The 26218-nt window shown below is 48.8% G+C and overlaps 1 protein-coding gene across 2 annotated transcripts in view; it reads left to right on the forward strand.

Moving 5' to 3' along the window:
• Positions 1–16478, forward strand: part of LOC141156753 (dimethylaniline monooxygenase [N-oxide-forming] 2-like) — an 84502-nt gene extending 68024 nt beyond the window's left edge. For both annotated transcript variants that reach the window (XM_073643101.1, XM_073643102.1), the window contains 2 exons: positions 2051–2123; positions 15396–16478. In XM_073643101.1, the coding sequence (XP_073499202.1) occupies positions 2051–2123; positions 15396–15747 (425 nt within the window). In that variant the 3' untranslated portion in view covers positions 15748–16478. The remainder of the gene's footprint in view (positions 1–2050; positions 2124–15395) is intronic.
• Positions 16479–26218: the final 9740 nt, after the last annotated feature.

The raw sequence follows: 26218 nt of genomic DNA on the forward strand, positions 1-26218 counted from the left end.
TCATCAAATTTTATACCACATTTGTGTAGTCCAATAATGGATGTTGTAACACTTCTGGCGGAAGCGCACGGCAGTTGTAAGATGCGCTTAATTCATTAAGTGAATTGCTATCTACATGAAGGATTGACTTTTCAAAGCCATCATTTCAATAGCAATTCTGCCTCAGTTTTATAGGAAGCAGCCGGTGGTGGTGGTGAATCCATCAGGGTTAAAGCATGTAATGTAAAATGTAAACACATTATAACATTCCCTACCATTTTGGAAAATTTTATATTTGAAAATAAAAACTTCAATGGATTAGGAGATTAAATACATTAAAACCATATGGATTAAATGCAGAATTCAAACTGGGGGTCACATTATTGGCAACTGTGTTTGCTTTAGATTGTCAACACAGAGTTTTCTCTTCCTCTGTGATATTAGCGTTTTTTCACATAATATGAAATGCTGCTCCTATTTTTTTTTTTTTTTCAAAAATAAATGTAAAATGAAATATATTATATTTAAATTTAGCAATTTTAGTTGAAGTTCGACAATCCTTTTAGGAGTTTCGTCAGTCGGCACCTCAATTTGGCTCCTTGCTGTAACAAGTTTTTTTGGAGGTAGTGGTGGTAAGATAACTACCTAATACTGTGAAAGCCATATGGTCCCAATGGGCTCTTAAATTCAGTGTCTGCCATCCAGACATGATTTACAGTTTCTGCTAAAAGACCTCTAAATGGCAAGGGTGCTACCGGTAGGTGTTCAAACAGAATTTTTTTTTGCACAGTTTTTGGAATGGAAACTGTGTGAACATATCCTTAGGGTTTATACAGACATCCGGGAAACTCTTAGCATGGGCCAAAATGTACTGACTGTCTGTGGGTCTCTTGACCCAAGCTTGACAGTCTGATATGGATGTATAATGCTTTCTTGTTTGGGTCTGGAGACCCCCAGACAGTCAATGCATTGAGGTCATGCTTGGATGGAGTTTCACGGATGTCTGCATGATCCCTAAAACTTTGGACATTTTTCAAGTGTAATTCTATTGTTTATATAGTGCCAACATATTCCTTTACACCAAGAATCGCCAAAAATTTTGCTCTTGAGCCATATGTGGCTTGTGGGTCCATGTGTAGCTGCTGGTTATCTGCCAGCTTGGTGCATTAGCACTACGTCTGTCTAGCAAACCACTTCAAATGACAGGTGTCCCTTTGGTGACTTTTTTAGCAGTAGCCATGCAAAGAAGTGACGATCTGGATGCTCATTTACTGGCCTTGAGGTTGGAGAACTAAATTAAGTGCTAAATTGGAGATGGGATGATGGAGTAGGTGATAGACGCTTGATGTGAAAATACCCAATGGTGGGAACCATTGGATGAAAGTATACTTCCATGCTATTTCTGTGGGGAACCTCTGGCTGTCGTTATGCTGATAATGTAGGCTCTTGGTGTCACTACTGTGATGAAGGTGGGCGCTGAATGTCACTACTCAGGGAGGGGTAGGGAAAGTCCTGGATGTAGCTTGCGACCTTCTCTGACCTGAATGTGGGTATCAAGGAAGGTTGGGGACCACTGGTCACTTTTCCCAATAGGGAATCTAGATTGTGAGCTTAACCCTCAACAGATGAGGTGGGGTTTGCCACACCCCAGGGAATTTTTGTTCGGCTGCCATTCTTTGAAAAATGCTGGTATGAGGATACGTGTCTCGCTAGCTTCCATCCATTTGTGGGTGTCAAAAATTTGTTATACTCATGTGCAATCAATCGCCAATAAGAAAACGATTAAAACAAATGTGATCTTTGCATTTTCTGTAAAAATAAGGGATTTCTAAACACTGGGGTATAGGAAACCCTACATCACCAGTTGCGTGACAAAAAACGCACCTCACCAGTTGAGGGTTAATCTTTAATATGGGAGGAAATCCAGGCAAACATAGTCAGTACATTCAAAACTTCACGCAGACTTTTTCATTGGTCAGATTTGAACCTAGGACCTCCTGTGGTGCAAAAGTCTCCATCCTTACAATGTTCCAATATTGGGATGTTTAAATGTTGCATCTCTTCACCTTAGGACTGTGTCCATATCCTCCCTTAAAGATTGTGATGGATGACATGGCAAAGAAAAACAAAATCTTTATAAAAAGGTATGTGATTACTAATCTTGGTGGTAAATTCTTAACAGGGTATTCAGGTTTCAGGAAGTCAATGTTTTGTTTAAATAATTTCACTAATGTGCCTACTAAAATTAAAAAATAGAAAAAAAACACACTTTCCTCCCAAACTGTGGCCATTCGAACACGGTCACTGGTGATCTTGTGCCATTCACACTTCCATCAGACAGAACGGTCTTATCTGTCAAAGTATGAAGGCTGCAGCCCATTGGCTGTTGCTAGTAGGTTGCAATGCTCAGGTGAGCTAAAGAATGCAAAGGACATCGGCGCTCAGAGCAAAGGAACAATGCCAGTCCAGGAGGCTTTTTATTTTTTGTTACATTTGAGACCTGACAAACATGCAAATTCTTTGATCACTTGGTAGTGGGACTTTGCCCAAAACAGACATGCATAAAACACTGCTCTACTTGTCAGTGTTTCATCAGTATTTATAAGCCAAAATAAGAGGTGGAACCTATAGGAGAGACTATAATTGAATTGTGTTTTGAAGACATTGCTCAAAATAAAAACATGTGAATAAGACTTTATACTGAAATACAGCCAATCAGATCCAGCCTCTAGCGTGTAAGGGAGCATGAGATGAGAGGGAGCCCTCTCCCACTATCAACTCCTCCTGAAGATGTGGTTGTAAGGAGCCCCGGCGATGCAGTCGTGGGCGGGCTGTAGCCCCATCTCGCTCTGGCACCCTACAGACAATTCGTGTCCTCCCTCTGATGTGTGGCTGTGTATGTGGGACTCTCCACTTACTTCAGGCACTTCTCATCTGGGACCAGGGCAGCAATAAATTCAGAGGACACGAGATTCTCAATCATAACTTGGACTTTACTTGGGGAAGAGGAATATGTACAATATTTACAGGCAGATAACCTGTCGGGCCTTATCCATTGTATTATCTCCCTCACAGGCGCTGGTAACATCTTCAGCCCTGGCTCCCTCTTTAGGTGAAGCATCTCTGTGACTCTAATCTCTAGCCCAAGAGACTCTTCTGCAATACCGGCAGTGTTCCGGATCCAATATCTACCCCACGTCTTATCCTGGAGTCCTATTTATCTTCCTCTGCTACCTGCAGACTAGAAGTGCACAGGGTTCTCAATACCTCCGTTGAGCTTCTCCGGCCGGCTAACAGGACTCTTGTGCAGGGAGATCTTTACACTGATGATCCCACTATCTGAGGGTATGGAGCTCCCATCTACCTTAGCAGCCACCATATACTCAGGCTGCCCGTATGATTCACTGTCCTAATCCTTAGTGAATCATCACTTCCTGCTTCTGGAAACTAAGCAGTGATTTTCCTAATGTGCCCACCCTCTGTGGGCTGTCATCACACACCATTAACCCAATCACTGTCTGCAATACTGCTGGCAGACCCAACGTGGCATCTTGTGGCTGGTTACCAGTACTGCAGCCCACAAGGTATTATGTCAGGAACAAGCTCTATAAATAGTGTTGAGCCACCCCCGTAGTGTTCGAGTTCGGTTCGGTTCGTCGAACACCCGTGTGTTCGCCGAACTGTTCGTCGAACACCTTCGAACACCGTTAAAACCAATGGCAGGCAAACAAAAACACATAGAAACACATAGAAAACACCTTCAAAGGTGTCCAAAAGCTGACAAACTGCTCAGAAGACACAACTAACACATGGAAAAGTGACAAGTACATATAGTCATGCGAAAAGAAAAGAGGTGGAGGAGTAAAAGGAGGGGGAGACACAGATATAGGCATGTCATGCCCTTCTAAAATCCAAAAAGTGAGAAGCCGACACGGCCAGTCCGTTCCTGCCTGTGCCACCTCTGTGTCGCCGGGTTTGTGCCAGAGCCGCGGTGGACCCTGACGGCCAGCCCCCCTATCCCAATACTGGTGCCTGTCCGCCGGTGGGTCAAGGCCCCCCACGGTGGGGGAGGGAGTAACATCTGCAGAAGAAAGACCATCTTCCAGCCAAACTAAGATGTCGACTTCTTTTCGTGGACAATGTGATACGATCCCATTCTTACGGACACGCCCATCGCTACAAATTCTAGATGAGGCACAAAAACAGCAGGTGCTTCAACGGATATCAAGTGCTCCTTCAAGTGGGCTCTCCATCACCTCAATTTCAACATCACAAATACTCCAGTCCTCAGAGGTGTCACCCCAATCGCACTTGCTTCCTCACAGCTCCCAAGTCTCCAGCTGCCCGTCTGAGTATGGGGTAACACAGATGGCTGAGTCTGCCCAGCTGTATACTCATACTATAGCCTGGGAAACGGAGGTCTGCTCCAGAGCTTCTGTTAATCCAGATGAGGAAATGATCTGATCCGATGCCCAGAATCTTTATAAGTTGGATCCAGGACCAGATGAAGAAGGTTCTGAGCATAATGTAGACCCTTGTTCCCAAACTGTAACTCCTGTTGGTGGAGACAATGATGAAGACGATGATGAGACTCAAATACCTGATTGGAGCGACAACTTGACTTTTCGGTCAGGGCAGGAAGGGCGACGGGTGTGATAACACACAGGGTGATGATGACGAGGTTGGAGATCCCACTTACTGTCAACCCACAGTCAGACAGTCGATGAGGTCAGCAGAGGAGGTGGAGGAGGATGTGACTAGCCCTGGGGATGGGGATGACTCGGTACCCGGGCATTTGCCTGGCCTTGGGGATGTCGCGGTGGTCGGCTCCCAGGCCCGTACCCTGGGGTCTCTCTTTAAAAGGGTGGATAATTGTTAATTTTATAAGAGTTCATGACGCCACCTGTGGTATCTGGTGACAAGCACCAGCGCTGCAGCAGTCCACTGAGGCCGGTGATAAGGCAGCTCGATGGTATAGCTCCCCACAGGTGGAGCTAGGTCTCAGGGCAGCGTATGCAGGGGAAATGCAGGACAGGCGAGACCCAGCTGGGTCAGAGCAAGAACGGGAACGGACACTGTAGTCACTTCAGTACCTTTTACTGGTGGAAATTCAGGCACATCCCGGAGCACTGTAGGGTGAAGGGTGCATATCAGGATCCTCCCCAATGAGCGGGTGTAGGGCCTCCTGTTTCTTGCCTCTGCGTAGTAAGTTTCTGACCTGCCTGGAGCTAGGCCTAACTTTGTCTCTGTCCTGCGCTGGCTGACCTTGTGGTAGGGCCTTGTCTTGGAGTTCACGCTCCCAGTATGCGGGGCCTAAGCGTCTCCTGGCTCTGTTACATATCAGCACCTTAGCGATCCTGGGACTCGTAGTTCTCCAGGGATTCCGGTTATGCCTTACTGGGTCATAGAGATACCGGTAAGCTCGGATCCTGTGTCCGGTAAATGCTTCGGGGTGAGCTGGTTAAGCTCCTCTGCCCCTTATGTACTAACTCGCCACTCGCCTTCGGCCTGCTCGGGCCCTCACTAGGCTATACACACTAATGGCAGCTTGCCGCGCTTCACTGATCTTACGGCACCGGCACACCTTAAGCTCTATCTGGGCTCCCTGAATCTAGCAAGCAGGAGCCTCGTGCTCCACTGCTGAACTATTAACTGCGTTCTCTAGACTAGACTGAGCTCCACTGCAGACTGACCTCTCTTAGGCTTCTCTACTGCAGGAACTCTTCAGAAGAACTGAACTGCCTAGCTCCACCTTCCCTATTTATATCCCTAACGGGCTCCTTCTGCTGGTCTGAGGTGGAAGGTGGAGATGTGTGAATGTTTATGGGGGCCTCTTGTGGAGGATTCCATCAATGCACTCTTGTAGGATCTGTGATACCAAGCGCAGCGGGGCATCACAGATGCAATTGACGACGAGGTTAGGTTGCGCCTTCCTGAACAGAGACGGAGTACTGGAAGCACGTCAACAACTGCATCCTCAACCACAACTCTGCCTCTGACCACAAGTCGTAGTGGCTCTTCAGGTCACATGGGCTCTAAGCCTTGCATAGCCTGGGCATTTATTCAGATCGATAAGGATGACCCAACTCGTGTTATCTGTAATATTTGTCAGCAAAAGCTAAGTAGAGGCCAAAAAATACATAGTTTGAGTACTTCATGCATGTACCGTCACATGGATATGAAGCATAAGTTGCAGTGGGAAGCTCACTGTGCTACAATTCGGCCTAGCCGGCTGGGCCAACCACCGTCTGCCCCATCTTGTGCATCCGCAGCCTCTTCATCCTCTGTGACTGGGGGGACAGCAGTCACACATGTTTTTGGACGCAGACCTGCCACCTCTTTACCCGCAACAGCCAGTGTGATTGGCAGGTCGTCAGTTCATTGGGAAGTGGAAACACCTGCTAGTGTTGAGCGCTCTCCGACATCGAGAGCACCACCTTTGGATCAAGGCAACCTAACATGTCCGCCTGCATCTTCCTCACAGACCGGCAGTTGCCGGGGACACCCTACTCAACACCGTCTAAGCACAACAGCCAGCCCTCGGTCCCTCAGATGTGGAAAAGTAAAAGACCATTTCCTCCTAGCCATGAGAAAGCTAAGAGGTTGAATTTCACCATCTGCAAGCTGTTGGCTACAGAAATGCTGCCTTTCCACCTGGAGGACACAGAGGATTTTCAAGACCTTATGTCCGTCACAGTGCCCCAGTACCAGATGCCCAGTCGGCACTACTTCTCAAAGAAAGGTGTGCCTGCGCTCCACTAGCATGTCGCACACAACATCACCGCTTCTTTGAGAAACTCTGTGTGTGACAGGGTGCACTTCACCACAGACACTTGGACGAGAAGGCATGGACAGGGGCGTTACATGTCGCTGACTGGGCACTGGGTAACTATGGTGACAGCAGGACAAGGGGCTGCTGTCCAAGTCTTACTGTCCCCACGAGTTGTGTGTTAATCCTCTTTATCTCGAACTTCCTCCACTGCTTCTGCCTCCTCAACCTCCTCTCGGTCCTCCACCTGCACCCAAAGCCTGTCTGGTAATGCCACCTGCTTTCTAACTGCGCAGAAGGAATCCTGCACACCTCCTTACTATGCTGGCAGCGGGGCTCAACGCATCAGTGTTTACTTTGAAATGTCTGGGAAATGTGAGTCACACAGCTGGGGAGTTTTGGTCAGCTCTGGAGACCCAGTTTCATGAAAGGTTGTCTCCACTGGACCTGCAACCAGGGAAGGCCATGTGCGACAATGCTGCAAACCTGGGTGCGGCACTTCGCCGGGGCAATGTCACACACGTGCCTTGTATGGCTCACGTGTTGAACCTGGTTGTCCAGCAATTTTTAGCCCACTATCCCAGACTAGATGGCCTTCTGCAGAGTGCACGGTCGCTGTGTGCTCACTTCCGCCGTTCGCATCCCGCAGTTCAACGACTTACATCTCTACAGAAGTCGTTGGGCCTGCCAGTTCACCGGCTGAAATGCGATGTGCCGACACGGTGGAATTCAACTCTGCACATGTTGCAGCGACTGTGGCAGCACCGACAAGCCCTGGTGCAATACGTTCTGACGTATAGCCTGGGCCAACGAGATCCAGAGGTGGGGCAAATCATGCTGGAGGAGTGGTCTCAGATTAGAGACCTATGCACCCTTCTGCACAGTCTTGAAATGGCGATGAAGATGTTTAGTGCTTACGATGCCATTATCAGCATGACTATTACGGTGATTTACATGCTGGAGCACATGTTAAACAGAATTCGGAGTCAGGTGGTGGGACAAGAGGAGGTGGAGGAAGTAGAGGAGGAGTCGTATGCGGAAGGGATAACATCTCCAAGGTCCAGACGGTTGGCAGCACCAAGGCGGCAGGCATGGGAGGGTGGGGTAGAGGGATTAACCAGGGCGCATGGTAGCAGCCAAACTGTTGAGGAAGGTGCAGGAGCCGAGGAAGAAGTGGAGGATGAACTGGCAATGGGCATGGAAGACTCAACAGATGAGGGAGACCTTGATCACATTTCTGTTGTGCGAGGTTGGAGGGAGAGGGCAGAGGAAGGAAGCATGATTCTTACCTCGCTACCAACACAACAAGGACTTGGTCCTTCTGGATGCGCAAGACACATGAGTGCCTTCTTGCTGCACTACCTGCAACATGACCCTCGGATTGTCAGAATTCGAAGTAATCCCGACTACTGGGTTGCCACACTCTTAGATCCCCGGTACAAAAGTATACTTGCCGAAATAATTCCTGCCATAAAAAGGTATTGACGAATGCAGGAGTATCTGTTGCAGAATCTTACATGTGCTTTTCCACAAGACACCAGTGGTGCACGTAGTGAATCTCACAGTTCTAACTTGCCAACGGTGGGACTGTCGAGTCTTCATCACTCAAACAGTAACAGTAACACAGTATCTGCTGGTAACAGCAATTTTGTGGAATCGTTTCACCACTTTTTTAGACCATCCTTTGCAAGGCCACAGGAGACAAGAAGTCTGACACATAGTCAATGCCTAGAGAGGATGGTACAGGAGAATCTCCAAGTGAACATCGAAGCCATGACTGTGTCACTGGACCCTTGCTCATTTTGGTATTCCAATCTTGAAAAATCGCCGTAGCTCGCCACTCACGCCTTGGAGATCTTGTCATGCCATGCAGCCAGCGTTCTCTCTGAACGTGTGTTCAGCGCTGCTGGTGGTGTGCTGACAGATAAGCGCACGCGGCTGTCCACTGAGAATGTAGACAGACTCACGTTCATAAAGATCAAATCATGGATTCGCAAGGACATTTCTACCCCTGTGTCATCCTTGGGAGACTAAAAGCTTGGGGATTTGGTAAAATCACCTCACCAACCGTTTTAAGCAACAGTGGGGCAATTGATGCCACTTAACCCTAGAACGCATGACCATAAAAATCTACACTTTCACATACCTGGGGCCCTTTAGGCCCGTGTGCAAATAACATGGAATAACTCAAACTCAAATGACAAACAACTATATACATGAAGAATACCTAGAGTTTCAAAATTCTAACTAAAGCAATCTTGCAGAAAATAGAAAACAATTAACTGGGCGGGCCTGCAAGGCCACAGGTATGCGTTCTAGGGTTAAGTGGTGTCTGTGCCACAATTTTGGGAGTCCCCTTGCTGTGGCTTACGTGACGTTGGCATCGTCAATTCCAGGTGGGTTGGGTCGCACCCCCCCCTTTTAACTGTAAGAAACTACATACACTATGGCTTGGGGTAACACAGATGGTTGAGTCTGAAGAGCTGTTTACTCAGAGGTCTGCTCCAAATCTTCAGTGTCTGCTAGTCAGTGTAGAATTTTTAACTGCATCTAGCCTAGGCAATACTTTGGGCGTAGTAGCCCAGCTGCGAAGCAAGCTGCACCGCCTGTGTATCTAATAAGAATTTTTAAATTAATCTAGCCTAGGCAGACTGTGGGGACCCCCAACCAAACCCAGATGCTCAGCCCCCCTACCGTCCCCCTTTCATGGACAACCCAATAATGTAACTCTTACAACTGGATGGGTGAGGATCGGTCACAGCTTTATTAACTCTTTATACTCATTCCATTAGAAAGGCATTTTATTTCTAAAATAATTCAGCTTGTTGCAGCATGCCCTGGGTCCCCACTCCGGCAAGTTGGCCAACAAGTGTAACTCTCCAACATGTCCTTTCTATTTCCAGGCCATGAAGGATCCAGCGTACTCGTATGCAGGACTCTGACCCCCACCCATCACTCTTAACGCTTGTTCCACTCCGTCCTTGAGTCCTGACAGGAATATGTCCAGTCCAATATCTATTAAGTGAACACCGTCGGGCCGTATGAGGCCTGCTTTATCTCCTTCCAGTTGTCGGTGTTGTATCACTACACCGCTTTTGTCTCTTCTAAATTTTGCCATCCGACTATTTATTACCCGCCTTGGCCATTCGATGGCCGTGATGTCTCGCGCACCTTGCCATACCGCTATCGGCACAATCTCTGACCATACTATAGCTAATTTTGTGAAAAATTCTCTGAAGCGCTCAGTGTCTAGTTTCATTATTGCCATTAGTTATGCGCTCTTGTGATGACCTAGGTTGTTTCCCCCGGCCTGTATAACTAAGATGACCGGACCTCTTGCCTCTCTCCCTACCTTGATTACCTCCATTAGTACCTGTGGCCATAGCAGGCCTCTAATACCTCTCCAGTTGAAATATGTGTTATGAAACTCTAATTTCCTCCCGCCTGGGCGGACTTTCGCCCTTTTTTGTGCCCAATATATATACGAGTGGCCTATCACTCACACTGTTGGCTTAGCGTCACCTGTAAAAGAAACAAACCACATTAGGATAACAAGTCCGGTCTTATGTATCTCGCCAAACACGTGGATCGCCATCTCCCTATCCTCTGAACTTCCGTTTCTGACAGTCCAGCTCTTGCTGCTTCCGTGGCCGCACCTATGCGGAATGAGTGTGTCCCGTAATCTTTGGGGTGGTTCCCTGCCGATGTTTTGCATTTATTAAATATAGCTTGGAACAGGTATCTTGATAATGGCATTCCATCAATGTGTGATACGAAGAAATTACTTTGTGATCTGATGGTTAGATATGTTTTTACTATTGTTACCCGACTCAGTGTACCGTTTGTGGGTTGTAGAAGTACCCAAGTACCCCTGCCCGCTGGAACCGTTTTCGATTGGTGTATGCGTACACGTATTGCATTATTGGCTATGACTACTTCCTGGTGTAATAAGCGTCCACTGGTGGTAATTTTGGATTGAGGGACTAATTCGCTTATACATAGCGCCCCGAAGAAGGCGATCACAAATGCAGTAGACATTAGTGTTGCTTCAAATTGGGAGTGTCATGTTAATGGTGTTAGGGATATGATGTGAGAAATCAGTTTTAGTGACACGGGACGGGACGTCTACATTCCTGACTTGGCTGACCCCTTTTCCACCCTTTTATGGATTGTCTGATGATGAATCTTTGTCACATCTCCCTAATTCAGTAGTTGGAAGTGAAATGCTACTCCGATCAGACACCGCTGCGCTGACGCCCCTGATATGCCCCTCATCATTAGCTGGTGGAGAAATTCTATGGTGACTTGTGATCTGGCTTGTTCACATTGGTCAACCCGTCTGCCTGCTACTAGTCGTGTCCACTCTTCCCATGCCTTACCGTATGCTTGCCACGTTGACGGGGCAACTGACGCTCTGATTAATGGCATCAACTATTCGCCATTAGATCCCATAGGGAGGGTGGGCAACTGTTGCCCGATGGGTGGGCGTTGTGGAAGAGCTCTGTGAAAATCTGCCAATTGAATTGTTATAAAGCGTTAGCAGCAGCTTTATACCCCTCAGCATAGTGGCTAGCGCGGACCCATACATTGTGTTTTAGGCACAGGAATACTAGCCTGCGTAGTAGGCCTAGCACTGGGAGAGACGATGATGCCATCTTATTAATGCAGTGCGCTAGGCTGGTGTTTTGTGTTATGAAGCGTATATTTTTGTTAGCCAGGCGCGCGCCCCATATTTCTATTGCTACCACTATTGGGAAAAATTATTTTCAGGGCTAGATGCAGATAAAAATTATTTTTAATTTGCAACCTGATGGAGGTCAGTATAGATGGACTAATACAACAAGTCCCACACACAGCTAGAAGCCCAATATTTTTTCAGAGCTAGATGCAGACAAAAAATTATTTTTAATTTGCAACCTGATGGAGGTCAGTATAGATGGACTAATAGAGAAAGTCCCACACACTGCTAGAAGGCCAAATATTTTTTCAGAGCTAGATGCAGATAAAAATTATATTCAATTTGCAACCTGATGGAGGTCAGTATAGATGGACTAATAGAACAAGTCCCACACACAGCTAGAAGCCCAAATATTTTTTCAGAGGTACTGTAGATGCAGATAAAAATTATTTTTAATTTGCAACCTGATGGAGGTCAGTATAGATGGACTAATACAACAAATCCCACACACAGCTAGAAGCCCAATATTTTTTCAGAGCTAGATGCAGAAAAAAATTATATTCAATTTGCAACCTGATGGAGGTCAGTATAGATGGACTAATAGAATGATGCTATGCCCAAAAGATTTTACTTCACTAGGTGCAGTAAAAAAATTGGTATTCTATACACAGGTGGTATATCTTGCAACACAGATAGGCTACTCCACTGACTAACACACTCTGCAATAGGCCAAAAAGGATTAGCTTTGCTAGATTCAGCCAAATGCTGTGAAAAAAACTTGCACAGCACTGGCACAGACCTGCCTGGCAAAAACTGATAGGAACTGATGTAACCTAGTCCTGAAAAGGACTGCAATTACAATTAGTCTTTACTCCCACAACCTATCTATTTAAGAGCACAGACCTGCCTGATAAAAGTCATAGGAAATGCTGTAACCTAGTCCTTAAAAGGACTGCAATCACAACTATTCCCTACTCCCAAGCTATCTGTAGATTTATGCGAAAATTGGCTTGAAATTAACAAGGTATAGCGCACACAGCAACAGCGGTGCCGTCTAACACGCAGCTGCAGCAGTGAGAAAATGGTGGCGACGGGGAAAATGGCTTGGCCTTATAGGGCAAGGACATGTGACATACACTGCCAATGACACATGCCCTTGCTTGTGTGAAAAAAAGCACTTCGCTCCGTGTGTGCGCTGCTGATAGGCTGACAGATTGCACCTCCCCACTGTAAATGCGGGAAAGAGAAAAAAAAAATGGAGATCTTCATTGTTCCTGCAGAGATCCATCCCCTGCCCCTCCCCCCACCCCGCTGTACACTCAAACTGCGTATTAACATTAATTTTCATCATTACTGAGAAAAAATCCAGTTATGATTTTGGTGCACGAACAGTTATCGAACATAACCTCGAACAGCCGAATTTTTCTCAAATTGTTCGTGTTCGCCGAACGGCTCGAACACCGCCCAAAACAGCTCGAATTTGAGATTGGCGAACAGTTCGAGTAGAACAACGCTCATCTCTATCTATAAACACTCGAGGCTTGTTCATGGCACGAAGTTCCCCCTCTACTCTACTGACTGGACCACTGCAGCTAACCCCTTAGCTTGGCCTACCAACAGTTCAGAGAGATCTAACTCCGGGAACATTCTCTTTCAACTACATCAGTGCCGAAGGAAGGCTACGTCCTTCCCCACAATTACATGGTCACTAGTGACTACATCATCTAAGAGGTTAAATGGCTAGGATTGGAGACAGCTTGTATGTAATAGATGGCTTATGCTGAGGATGGGCATGTGCTCGCTCCACCCGGGCACTGTAGAAGTATGTCATAAATGTTTAAATGTGTTCTTTGCATTCTACATGCTCCCGGCCAGTGGGCGCGGACTCTTCCATACACTTGTATGGAGGAAGGCCACGCCCTCTAATTGGCCATGCCCACTCGATGACTGTGTAACTAGACCTCTGTCACACAAGGTATGGGAAATACTTAGTGCTGCACAAAGGGGAGAGGGAAAGGGAGCCCTGACTGTGGGGGTGGGGGGAGTGGAGATCTAGGCTGATCTAATATCACCCTGTCTCCACTAACGTTCCTATATTTGTTCTTCACAAATTGTCGCACGCGATCCTCACCCTGTCTTTCCCTGGTGTCAGGCCCTGGCTAGCGAAGGGAGGGGGATGAGCACTAGTCGATCCCCACTGACAACTAAAGACAACAAGAAGGACGATGGCTTAGTGTGACGATACAGCCTAAAATCTTAAGCCAGATGTTTAGATTTGTTAATTCAAGAAAAATACCTTGTGTTTTATTAGAGATTGCGGCTGTGCTTTATTAATTCTCTGCTTGCTCATCAGTTTATGTACACTAATTTAACTTGTAAAGTGTCCAGCATTCCAACAATCTCATTAGTATCTCAGGAGCCTCTAACCATTGTTCAAAAATTGTCTAGACCCATTGCGTAAGTGTTGAAAGAAGTTCTGGCGTAGCCTTCACCACAGGGAGTCTCACATGTAGACCCAGGTGATGCAGTCAACCTGAGAGAGATGCCTCCACTAATGCACATTGAGCTTTGGGGAGGGAGGCTGAGAGCAGTTCAGCCATTCAAGGGGCTGAGACCAGAGAAGCAGAAGGGACTTGTGTTTTTGTTGCAGTCAGACTTGGGACTTAGAATCAGAAAGGCTTTACAATTAGAATGAGAGCCACCATCCAGGAAAGTAGATAAATTGTATGGCATTGCCCAAAGAGACACAGATTTGAATTCTACATGATTCTAGTCTAAAGGTATCGACCTTGACAGGAAAGATTCCGACCTGCTCCATTGACCATCAGAGAGACATGGATACATTTTGGGGAGACCAGGGCTGGGACGAATAAGTCACCTGGCCTCATGGATATGTTTGGGGTTGCCAGGAGGGACCCACCAGTCACCTGCAACCCACAGAGACATTCGGAGAAGCCAGATTCTGTCCCACTGGCCATCTTTCCCCATGGAAACTCTGAGGACAGGTTGGGACCCATGGATATCCTAGTCTTGTACCTCAATGGACTGCTAGTTCCTAAGCTTGCCGCTACAGTCTCTGTGGGGGCCCGCAAGAAGCAAGGGGCCACTGGTTGAGGTAGTCTTCCCTGGAAGTCTCCAAAGTCGCTGCTATTCTATCCCAGGTGGGCGGAGAAGAAAGGGTGAGACTGTGTAATGTTGTACCATCTTGGGTACTTGCTGGGACTGTTCTATGTGTTTATTGTCCACTTGGTGGTTCAGTAAAGTATTGCCACTCTGTTTTACCCTCACCCTGTGTTGTCTGAGTAGTGTTATGCCCACGGAAGACCCCGGGTCTTCACACTTGGCTTTTAGTCTACTTGAGAGAGATGAACACCCATACTCATAGCTCCAGAGGAAGAAGTAATGCACTTGCACTTGCTCCGAGCCTTCACAAGGAGTAATGTGAATATTGCCGGCACCTCTCTGTAGCAGATAGCAAGTATTTGTACACCCAGGCCAGGGTGTTAATTATCAAGAGGAAGGTAGCCGCTGGATCCTAGAGAGACAGCCTCTAAGAAGGTGTCTGTAATGCCAAATGAAGAGATCTCCTGCAACCAACTGCAGGGTGACTGTATCTTCTGACACACCTGTGTCAGCCTCGCTCCGTACAAGTGTTTGGAGTGGGCCTCGCATACTAGACTGGCCCTGGCTGGGAGTTTGTATAATGCATACATGCCCTCCAGTCCAGAGTCTCAAATCGGCAAATCTCTGAAGCGCATAGTGCATGAGCTGGTGGGGTTCAGAAGTCTGCAATTGCACAGGGTAACTGCAAACTTAACAATTTGGACCGGACCACCACTTTTAACATAATTAAAGTAGATGTGAAAAGTTGGAGTAACAAATATGAAATATAACCTCTTCTATGAATAAGTGATGGATGTGTGTGTATATTATGGAAGTTTATCAATCCCTTTTTTTTTCTCATAACAGATTTGGAACAAGTAGGGAGAACCGTTTGCAAGTGGATTATGTGGAATACCTGGATGAACTGGCATCTGCTGTTGGCGTGAAGCCGAGTATTTTTCCATTATTTCTATACGATCCTCTGCTTGCCCTAGCACTCTTCTTTGGCCCTTGTACACCAGCGCACTACAGATTGAATGGCCCAGGGAAGTGGAGCCCTGCCAGGAAATCCATCTTAACAACATTGGATCGAATTCTAAAGCCAACAAAGACTCGTGTTGTAAAAAAAGATGATCCAAGTTTCTTATCCATCACCAAAGTACTTGGAGCTCTGTGTGTCTTGGCAGTTTTTGTAGCTGTGGCTATATTCAAATGTTGAACAACGAAGTTTTAATAGTGCCTCAGCAAAATTACCTTAAGTAATCAGTGTGCTTTTATAAGGTGTGTGTGCACATGGAGTTCTTTAGAAGAGTTTTTGGAGCAGAAACTGAGTGGAAACTCTCCATATCCTCCTCAAAAACTTTGGAGTCTTTTTTTGCTGAGTTTTCAGAGCAGAAACTCAATGTGCACATAGCCATACAGCGTTTGAAAGTTTGCTTGTATTAATTGTCTAGTAAATTTGAAGGAATTAAGGGGGGGGGGTGAATAAATCCTCTTTGAAAAAGAATAGATATAAAGTGTGGAGGACCCAATATGTGCATGCATTAATTTGACAATTTAAGTAGACACTGTAAATTTTCCTGGTGGTGGCGCTACAAAGGAATTAAGAATAGACACTTGATTTTCCTCACAGATAGCTGCTGATTCCTGGAAATTGAGGCAGCAGGACACCCTGCTATTAGCTTATCAATCCACACATTGAGTATAATGACACTTCACTGGAACTAATATCTATAATCTTATTGCATATCACATTTTAATTAATTACTGCAGTTGTTGGTAGGTTCTAAAATCTTTTCAGAGATGCTGGTTGCTTTATAGGAAAAGTTTAGTTTCTAATACCACTGTATTCCTTCTTTTTGCCACCTCTGACATTGTACATGTGATGCAGCACTTTACTTGTGTATTGACAGAAGCAACTTTGCATGTTAATAAATGGAATATACAGACTTCCTCACATTTTATTCATATGAGATAATAACCAATTTATAGATATATATATATAATGTACCTATTTCAATCTGGAATTTAGCTTGATTTTTATTTTTGAGGTACCATACTTTGTCCTGTGTAGTGAATACTTGGATTGCGTTACGGCTCATTCAGATGTCCTTGGATTTCAGTCCGATCTTAGACCACAATGCACCAACTAGCTGCAGCTGACATCTGCATGAGCCATAAAGCAGGGGCTTTACATGTGCAACAGCAATTTTTAGAAAAGATGTGACACCCCAGGGGTCTGGTTGTCACAGTGATAGAGATATTACGTCTGAGAGCAGGTGGGAGGTCCTTTGGTCAGGGATCCTGTGCATGCCACACCTCCTGCCCAGCCTTGGGAGGGGAAGAACTTCCCCTGTATAAACCCGGGGCTGAGGCAGGGTTAGTGAGTCCAGGAAGAGTAGAGACAAGAGCAGCATAGGAAGCAGCAGAGTCACAAGGAGTCAGGGGCTGGCAGCTAAAGAGCTCGCCCTGACTAAGAAGATTCTTTACCGGACCCGGAGTCCGAGGCTGTGGGGACTAACTTCTACCCAGCAGCAGAATCCGTCAGGCAGGGGATTTCAGGTCCCCTGGCCCAGAAGCCCGAAGGCCCGGTCACACGCGTGGGACCAGCACCGCCATCGTGGAGCGGAAGCCATTAGAAGGCCCCGAGTCACCGGCCATACGGGTGAGCACCACACGGTACACTCAGGGACGTGGGCTACTTACATCAGCTTCTAGCAAGGTAGCCAGAAGAGTACAGTCAGCTTGGGAGGCCTACAACTACGCCTGGCCAGGGGAGTTCCCATCTGCTCAAGGACTGACCAGGCCCCGTTCGCTAGCAAGTACTCCGGGAGGGTCTATCGTTGTTACCAGTAAAGACCCTGAACGCTACCATACCGTCTCTGAGTGGTTCCTGCTACCCCCATCATCCACGTCGGCTGCCCTGAGGCCATACCCCTCCCGTTGGGGGTTATACTATCACGCTGCACCATCCTTCCACCGGCCTCAGCGGTCTGCCCTGCAGCAGCAGCCCCCTGGCTGCATTCAACGGGTGGCGTAGTCATCAACCATTTTCTACCGCTAACAGACTGCCGTCCAGTTTGACTCCCTGGGCACGGACCGGGTCACCGCCACGAGACTACAACCCTAAACAGATCCGGCTCCGGGTAAGCTCCCGCGTGCGCAACGCAGCGCGACACAGGCCCAGGGGCGCGTCAACTTTGGCGTAGTCGGCAGGATCACGTGCCCGCAACCACCGGGTACTGCGTGCCTGAAAAGCAAAGACTGTTCAAACTTACCAGTGGTGAAGATTCCCGCCATCGGTGAAGATTCCCGCCATCCGGCGCCATCTTCAGCCTTCTTCCCGCCATCCGACGCCATCTTGAGGACGCCGCGCGGGAAGAAGAGGGGCGTGGACTCCGAAAGCGCGCGAGAACTGAAGCCCCGCCTCACGTCCGGACGTTGCGTAAGGTCCTGGAAGGAGCCCAGCAGACGCCGACGTCACAGGAGCGCGACGGAAGGTCCTCAACCCTGACGATCCACTGCGGAGCCGCGGCCTACGGAACAGGATCATCGCAAGGTAGGCCACGGTCCACTAGGGGGGAGGAAGATTTCGGATACGGAGGGGAGCTCCACTGCCTCAACCCCCGCCAGCGCTACCGCTGTTGCAGTTATGCCCTTCACCATGCCCTATATCCCGGGTGCATCTTGGCTACCCCAGTACTCAGGGGAGTCACATACCCTGCATGACTTTAGAGAAAAGCTGGATAGCCTCTTCCAGGTGTACCCCCTCACAGAAGAGCAAAAAGTGAGCATCCTGGTGGCCCAACTAACTGGGGCAGCCAAAAGGGAAGTAAAATCCTGGCCACCTGGGAGGAAGACTGTCGCAGGGATACTAACCCGGCTGAAGGACACCTTTGATACCCGCACCTCAGCCGAGATTAAACTTAGATTCTACGGGTGCAAGCAGCGAGCGCATGAGAGTATAAGGGACTATGCACTCAACCTACAAGAGGCCCTGAGGGCCATTAAGCAGACCGACCCTAATGGAGTGGGAAACGAGGACAGGCTGTTGACCGAACAATTTATAGAGGGTTTATATTGCAATGCCCACCGCACCCAGTTGCGGGCAATGGCCTTACAGGACCCTCATCTAGAATTTGCACAGTTCAAGGACAGAGCCATCCGGGTGCTCCGAGAACCGGCACCAGGTGGCGTTGTGACCCACAGACGCCCCACTACCACTTACTACCAGGAGGCGGCGCCCTTGTCAGCAGGGCCTGTGGGAGCTGATGCGCAGGCTTTGGACAATGACCCGGCTCCAGACCTACACCATCAGGTCCAAGAGCTAGCTAAAAGCGTTGCTGCGCTAACCCGAACTGTGCAGTCTTTACAGGTTTCCACTCCAGGGAAGATCCAGCTGGCATCCGGACCGGAGGACATCCCGTGGCGTCGACCAAGGAGGACCCCACCGGCCAGAGGAAGACCCAGTGACCGATACAGCGAGGACGGACGACCCATCTGCCGCCGCTGCAATCAACCCGGACATATGGAAAGGTACTGTTCTTTAAACGGGCACAACCTGGGGTAGAGGGCCAACCCCCAGGAAAAAGATCACCAGGCCCATCGAACTGGCGCGACAGATATGTGGGAGGACGTCCAGTCTTGCCTGTGGTACTGGATGGCATTCCCATGAGTGCCCTACTGGACACCGGGTCACAGGTCACCACCATCCCGTACGTGCTCTTCAAGCAGTACTGGAATGACTCGGATATTACCCGCTACCCTGACGACGACTTGAGTATCATCGCCAGCAATGGTCAGCCCGTGCCACAGATCGGATTTAAAGAGGTGACCATCAAAATTGGTAGAGTCGAACTGGCCGCACAGGGACTGATCATTGTAGATATTGACAAACATGAGAGTCACCCAAAAATAACTCTAGGAACTAATGTAATTGAAAATTGTCTTGCAGAGGTGATTTTCCTTTTACAGCAGGTTGCCAAGAATGCCAGCTCCGGCGAGCAGCGGGTGCTCCAGAAAGAGATCCGGGCACTGATGCAACGGCAACAAGTGGAACTCTCCGGCGGTGAGATTGGTAGCGTAAGAATGTGTGACCCTTTTCCTATTGCCATGCCCCCAAAAAGTGAAATGATGATTTGGTGCCGGGCAGCTATTGGTCTGAGAGGTAGAGATTACCAGGCAATGGTAGAACCAGTTTACTCAGACAGTAGGCCCACCATTTTGACAGCACGGGGGGTGGTCAATGTACGCCATGGGAGGGTGCCCGTTCGCATAATAAATATCGGGGAGAGGGAAGTGTACCTGCCCCGGTATGCCACGCTAGCCAAATTATATACCACTAATCAAAATTCTATACAATCTGTGGAACCCTTGCCTCCATCTCACCCGGAGGAAGGTAACGGCTCTAAGAAAGACATGGAGGACTGGTGTCAGCAACTACATCTGGGTACTGACTCCACTCCCTCACACCAGAAACAAGGAGTCTATCGGGTGGTTCAAGAGTATGAGAGAGTGTTTAGTAAACACCCGTTAGACTTCGGGCGAGTCAAGGGGGTAGAACACCGCATCCCCACGGGAGATCATCCTCCCATAAAAGAGAGGTATCGACCCGTACCCCCTGCACATTACCAACACGCCAAGGGGATGCTTAGAGACATGAAGGAGGCTGGGGTAATCCGGGATAGCTGTAGCCCCTGGGCAGCCCCACTAGTTTTAGTCAAAAAGAAAGACAACACCATGAGGATGTGTGTAGATTACCGGAAAATCAACCGTATCACACACAAGGATGCGTACCCCTTACCAAGGATAGAGGAGTCATTGGCTGCTTTAAGATCTGCTAACTTCTTCTCTACCTTGGATCTCACTAGCGGGTACTGGCAGGTTCCTGTAGCAGAGGCGGACCGGGAGAAGACCGCATTCACCACCCCGATGGGACTTAGCGAGTTCACCTGCATGCCGTTCGGACTCTGCAACGCCCCAGGAACCTTCCAACGATTAATGGAGTGCTGTCTGGGCCACAGAAACTTCGAGACGGTCCTGTTGTACCTGGACGATGTCATCGTATACTCCAAAACTTATGAGGACCACCTGAAACACCTGGCGGAGGTGTTCGAAGCTCTGGCGAGTTACGGCCTAAAGGTGAAACCCTCCAAGTGTCACCTCCTGAAACCAAAGGTGCAATACCTGGGACACGTGGTGAGCGCTGACGGAGTGGCTCCCGACCCCGATAAGATCACCGCAATCAAAGGATGGCCAAGCCCTTCCAGCGTAAAAGAAGTGCGGCAGTTCCTAGGGTTGGTAGGCTACTACCGAAGGTTTATTCCCGGTTTCACCAAAAAGGCGGCGCCTATGCAGGACCTCCTGATAGGCCAGTCCCGGAAGGCCAAGAACCAGAAGCCGCCCTTCAAATGGGAAGAGCTAGAGGAAGAGTCCTTCCGCCAGCTGAAGATGGCCCTCACGGGGGATGAAATCTTGGCGTATCCGGACTATAGCCAGCCCTTCATCCTCTACACCGACGCCAGTAACGTCGGGCTAGGAGCCGTACTGTCCCAGATTCAGCAGGGGAAAGAGCGAGTAATCGCCTATGCCAGCCGAAAACTGCGACCCACCGAAAGGAATCCCGAGAATTATAGCTCATTTAAGCTAGAGTTCCTGGCCGTGGTATGGGCAGTCACCGAGCGCTTTAAGCATTACCTCGCTACTTCCCGGTTCACCGTATACACGGATAACAACCCGCTGACACACCTGGACACGGCAAGACTCGGTGCCCTGGAGCAGAGGTGGATGGCCCGTCTGTCCAACTACGAGTTCACAATTAAATACCGGGCAGGGCGCTCCAATACCAACGCGGACGCCCTGTCCAGGATGCCCAACCTGCCGGACGGAGGAGAAGATCCGGAGGGACTGGAAGAAGTTGAACTCCCTGCGTTCCACCGTCATGGGACTATCCAGTATTCCCACCGGGTAAGGAGTAAGCACGCTGCTACGTTGAACCCCTTACCTCACTACAACTGGGCGGAAACGCAAGACAGCGACCCTGCCGTCCGACTGGTGAAGGAGATGCTGACTCGCCCGGAGGCTAGCCTGGAATCAGACGCTCCAGAGGAAGCCAAACAACTATGGGCAGAGAAGAGTCGACTGTTCCTTTACAAGGGGAAGTTGTGCCGCAGAATGGTTAACTCCAGGACGCATGAACTACTCTGGCAAGTAGTGGTGCCACGAAGAGACGCAGCCATGGTGATGGAGGCATACCACGACGGAGCTGGACACTTCGGGTGGAAAAAGCTGGAGTTCCTGCTGCGCGAGCGGTTCCACTGGGTAGGCATGAGGGGAACCATCGAGAAGTGGTGCAGAGACTGTGGCCCGTGCAATCTGAGAAGGAAGGACCGGGCCAGCCAGAAGACTCCCCTGCAGTCCATCGTCACCCGGCAACCGTTGGAACTGGTAGCCTTGGATCATGTAAAACTGACCCCCAGCAGAAGTGGCTACGTCTACGCGTTAACCATCGTGGATCATTACTCCCGGTTTCTGGTTGTCGTCCCCGTCAAGGACTTAACGGCTCGAACAGCAGCTAGAGCCTTCCAGCAGCACTTTTGCCGTCCACACGGGTACCCGGACCAAGTGCTGACGGACCAGGGACCTGCCTTTGAAGCGGAGGTCTTCCAGGAATTCTGCAATCTGTATGGCTGCCGGAAGATAAGGACGACACCCTACCATCCGCAAACTAATGGACTTTGTGAGAAAATGAACCAGGTGGTAATGGATCTTCTAAAAACGTTGCCCCTGGAAGAACGCAGTCTGTGGCCTGAGAAGTTGCCCGATCTGGTGGACCTATACAACCACATCCCGGTAGGTTCCACCAACTGTACCCCGGCTTACCTAATGAGGGCAAGACCTGGTAAGTTACCTGTTGACCTGGAAATGGGAGTCCTGACGCCCGAGGACACTTCACCAGAAACAGACTGGGACACAGAGAGGCAGCAGCAGTACCGGAAAGTACAGGAGAGCGTGGAGCGAAGTCTCTGTCAGGCTAGGGAAAGACAAGAGAAGACTTACAACCAGTATGCTCCCGCTGTTCCCCTGGTACCCGGAGAGAAGGTCTTGAAGAGGAAGAGACGGCTCCACAAGTTGGACGACCAGTGGGAGAAGGACCCGTACACCGTACTGCCCTCAAGCCACGAGAACCCGAAGGTCTGTACCATCAGTAAAGACGGAGGGGAAACCACAGCCATTGTATCCCGGGACCACCTGAAGAAGTGCCCCGAACAACTGAGGAACCCTGAGGAGGAACAGGAAGACCATCGACCCGTGGAAGAAAGGGAAGATATGGTTAGTACCGTGCTCGGGGACTTCCCTCGGTCTTGGACTCAAGTCAATGGTGCAGTTGTGGTACCCGTACTCACCTTCCTCCAACCATCATCCCAAGAACCTACGGAGCAACGGGTAGAGCTGGAAGAGCAGCCGGTCCAGGAGGCAGAAGACTCCACCCAAGCGGAACAGGAGAATCCACCCTCTGCTTATAGTGAGCCTGCCGTACCCCTAGTGAGACAAAGAGCCGGTAGACAGCTGCCCAGTTTACCCTTGACAGCTCCTACACCCTGTAGTTCAGGGCCAGACAGTCAGCTCCGTAGGTCCACTAGGGCCACTAGAGGCCAGTTACCCGCACGTTGGAGGATCTAAATGTTTAAGTTGTTTTACAATGTTTACCTGTTTATTGTTGCTTGTGTGTAATTTTGTGTTTCTAGTTGTTTTTAGGAGTCTTCGGTGGATTTACCGAGAATCCTTTGTATATAGTTGGAGCGTAACCCAGGATGGACTAGAGACTGATAAGGACTCGGGGTAGGACAGACCCCTACCTGGTTACGTCTCCCTGTGTTGGTGAAATGGACACCTTTGCTTTTCTTCAAAGACTGCACCCGGTTGCGGACATCCGTGACCATCTTATTGTGTTTCCTTATTGTATTTTATTGTTCTTTGATATACCTTGTTATATTTTTCTAAAAAGTGTTTAGTCCCGGAGTACTAAATTTCACTAGGGGGGAGTGTGACACCCCAGGGGTCTGGTTGTCACAGTGATAGAGATATTACGTCTGAGAGCAGGTGGGAGGTCCTTTGGTCAGGGATCCTGTGCATGCCACACCTCCTGCCCAGCCTTGGGAGGGGAAGAACTTCCCCTGTATAAACCCGGGGCTGAGGCAGGGTTAGTGAGTCCAGGAAGAGTAGAGACAAGAGCAGCATAGGAAGCAGCAGAGTCACAAGGAGTCAGGGGCTGGCAGCTAAAGAGCTCGCCCTGACTAAGAAGATTCTTTACCGGACCCGGAGTCCGAGGCTGTGGGGACTAACTTCTACCCAGCAGCAGAATCCGTCAGGCAGGGGATTTCAGGTCCCCTGGCCCAGAAGCCCGAAGGCCCGGTCACACGCGTGGGACCAGCACCGCCATCGTGGAGCGGAAGCCATTAGAAGGCCCCGAGTCACCGGCCATACGGGTGAGCACCACACGGTACACTCAGGGACGTGGGCTACTTACATCAGCTTCTAGCAAGGTAGCCAGAAGAGTACAGTCAGCTTGGGAGGCCTACAACTACGCCTGGCCAGGGGAGATCCCATCTGCTCAAGGACTGACCAGGCCCCGTTCGCTAGCAAGTACTCCGGGAGGGTCTATCGTTGTTACCAGTAAAGACCCTGAACGCTACCATACCGTCTCTGAGTGGTTCCTGCTACCCCCATCATCCACGTCGGCTGCCCTGAGGCCATACCCCTCCCGTTGGGGGTTATACTATCACGCTGCACCATCCTTCCACCGGCCTCAGCGGTCTGCCCTGCAGCAGCAGCCCCCTGGCTGCATTCAACGGGTGGCGTAGTCATCAACCATTTTCTACCGCTAACAGACTGCCGTCCAGTTTGACTCCCTGGGCACGGACCGGGTCACCGCCACGAGACTACAACCCTAAACAGATCCGGCTCCGGGTAAGCTCCCGCGTGCGCAACGCAGCGCGACACAGGCCCAGGGGCGCGTCAAAGACACATGACCAAAAATACTAATGTAACTTGCCAGTGGCTTTCTGTTGCATGGCTATTTTACTAATGTGAGTTTGCTGTAAAATGGCTAAATTGCAGACAAGTCATATGTGACTTGGATTGAACTCTAAAGCAAATGAGTCTGATGCAACTTGCTACCAGCAGCAAAGTCAACATAGTTGCAAGTGCTTCCAAATTTGTTTGGAGTGGAGAGTGGTTGCAATGTGACACTAGGAAATCATTAGATAGAATATTGTGATGTGACATGACATGTACTGTAGCTATATAGCTGTATTTTAATTTTAAATCCTTAACCATATATGACATAGAGATTACGTCATACGCTGCCACCTTGTCTTTGATACGGGCACTCAAGTAGAGCCTGCATCTTTGCCGGCAGATGATGGCTGCGATAACACTGTTCTACAGCCAAACTGGCTCAGAAATGAAAACAGTTGAACGCAACTAATTTTATGGTGCTGAGAATGAATATGATGCTTAAATTTGCTGATTACAACGTCCTATGGATCTTGAAAATTAGAAGCAATCACGTATGACACCTTTCATGCAGGCTTATAGAAAAATTGCATCTTTATTTCATTGTTAGTAGTCTATCACGTCATCTATTGAGCCTTCAGTATTTTATCTTCTTAGGGTGACCAATAGTGTTGAGCGATACCTTCTGATATCGGGAAATATCGGATTGGATCGGACCGATACTCAAAAAATATCGGATATCGCCGATTCCGATACGGAAACCAATGCAAGTCAATGGGACACAAATATCGGAATGAAAATAAACCCTTTCTTTCCTTGTAGGTTAATTCTACATGAAGGAAAACAACTAAGAATAATGTAGAATGTATTACATGAAAAGCCGGCAATTCAGCAGCGGCGTACACCGGTACCCGACAATTTATAACAGAAAGAATAGAGCATCACACATAGATTAGATACATAGAAACATGTCAGTCACATATATAAGAAGTACAGTGATGGTGTTGATTACAGAACTTGTCATTTAGTGTTAAAATAAAGGATTTATTAAAAAAAAAAATTGGCGTGGGGTTCCCCGTAATCTTAGTCTCTAGCAGAGGTTAAGCAGACGGCTGGGGCAGATGTTTGAAGCCTGGGAAGGGGATAATACCCACGGAGCTTCCCAGGCTACTAATATCAGCCATCAGCTGAATACCTAGCCTTTACTAGCTATTAAAATGGGGGACCCCCCCCCCCCCAAAAAAAAAAATGACGTGGGGTCCCCCTATTTTAACCCCTTAACATCTGACATACTAATACGCGTCTGTGCCCTGGGACTTAAGAGCCAGACCCGTATTAGTACGTCATCGCGATCGCGCGTGCACACAGGCTGTGCGGGCGCGATCGCCGCCGGGTGTCAGCTGTGACAATGTGCAGGGAGCGGTCCTGCACCGCTCCCAGCACATTAACCCCCGCTATGCTGCGATCGAAGTCGATCGAAATCGATCGCGGCGTTGCGGGGGCAAGGGGAGGTGATCGGCGATACTCACCTCCTCTTCCGGCTTCCAGCGCAGTCTGCAGCGGCTTCCTGGGTGTTGCCATGACGACCCGATGTCGTCATGACAACATCCGGGTCACCAGAGAGCAGGAAGATTGCTTGGACATGCGCAGTGTGACGCGCCCCTGGGCCTGTG

This window comes from Phyllobates terribilis, unplaced genomic scaffold (genome assembly GCF_046119375.1).
Source record: "Phyllobates terribilis strain yellow unplaced genomic scaffold, ASM4611937v1 Scaffold_8__6_contigs__length_399053987, whole genome shotgun sequence".
Classification (NCBI taxonomy): Eukaryota; Metazoa; Chordata; class Amphibia; order Anura; family Dendrobatidae; genus Phyllobates; species Phyllobates terribilis.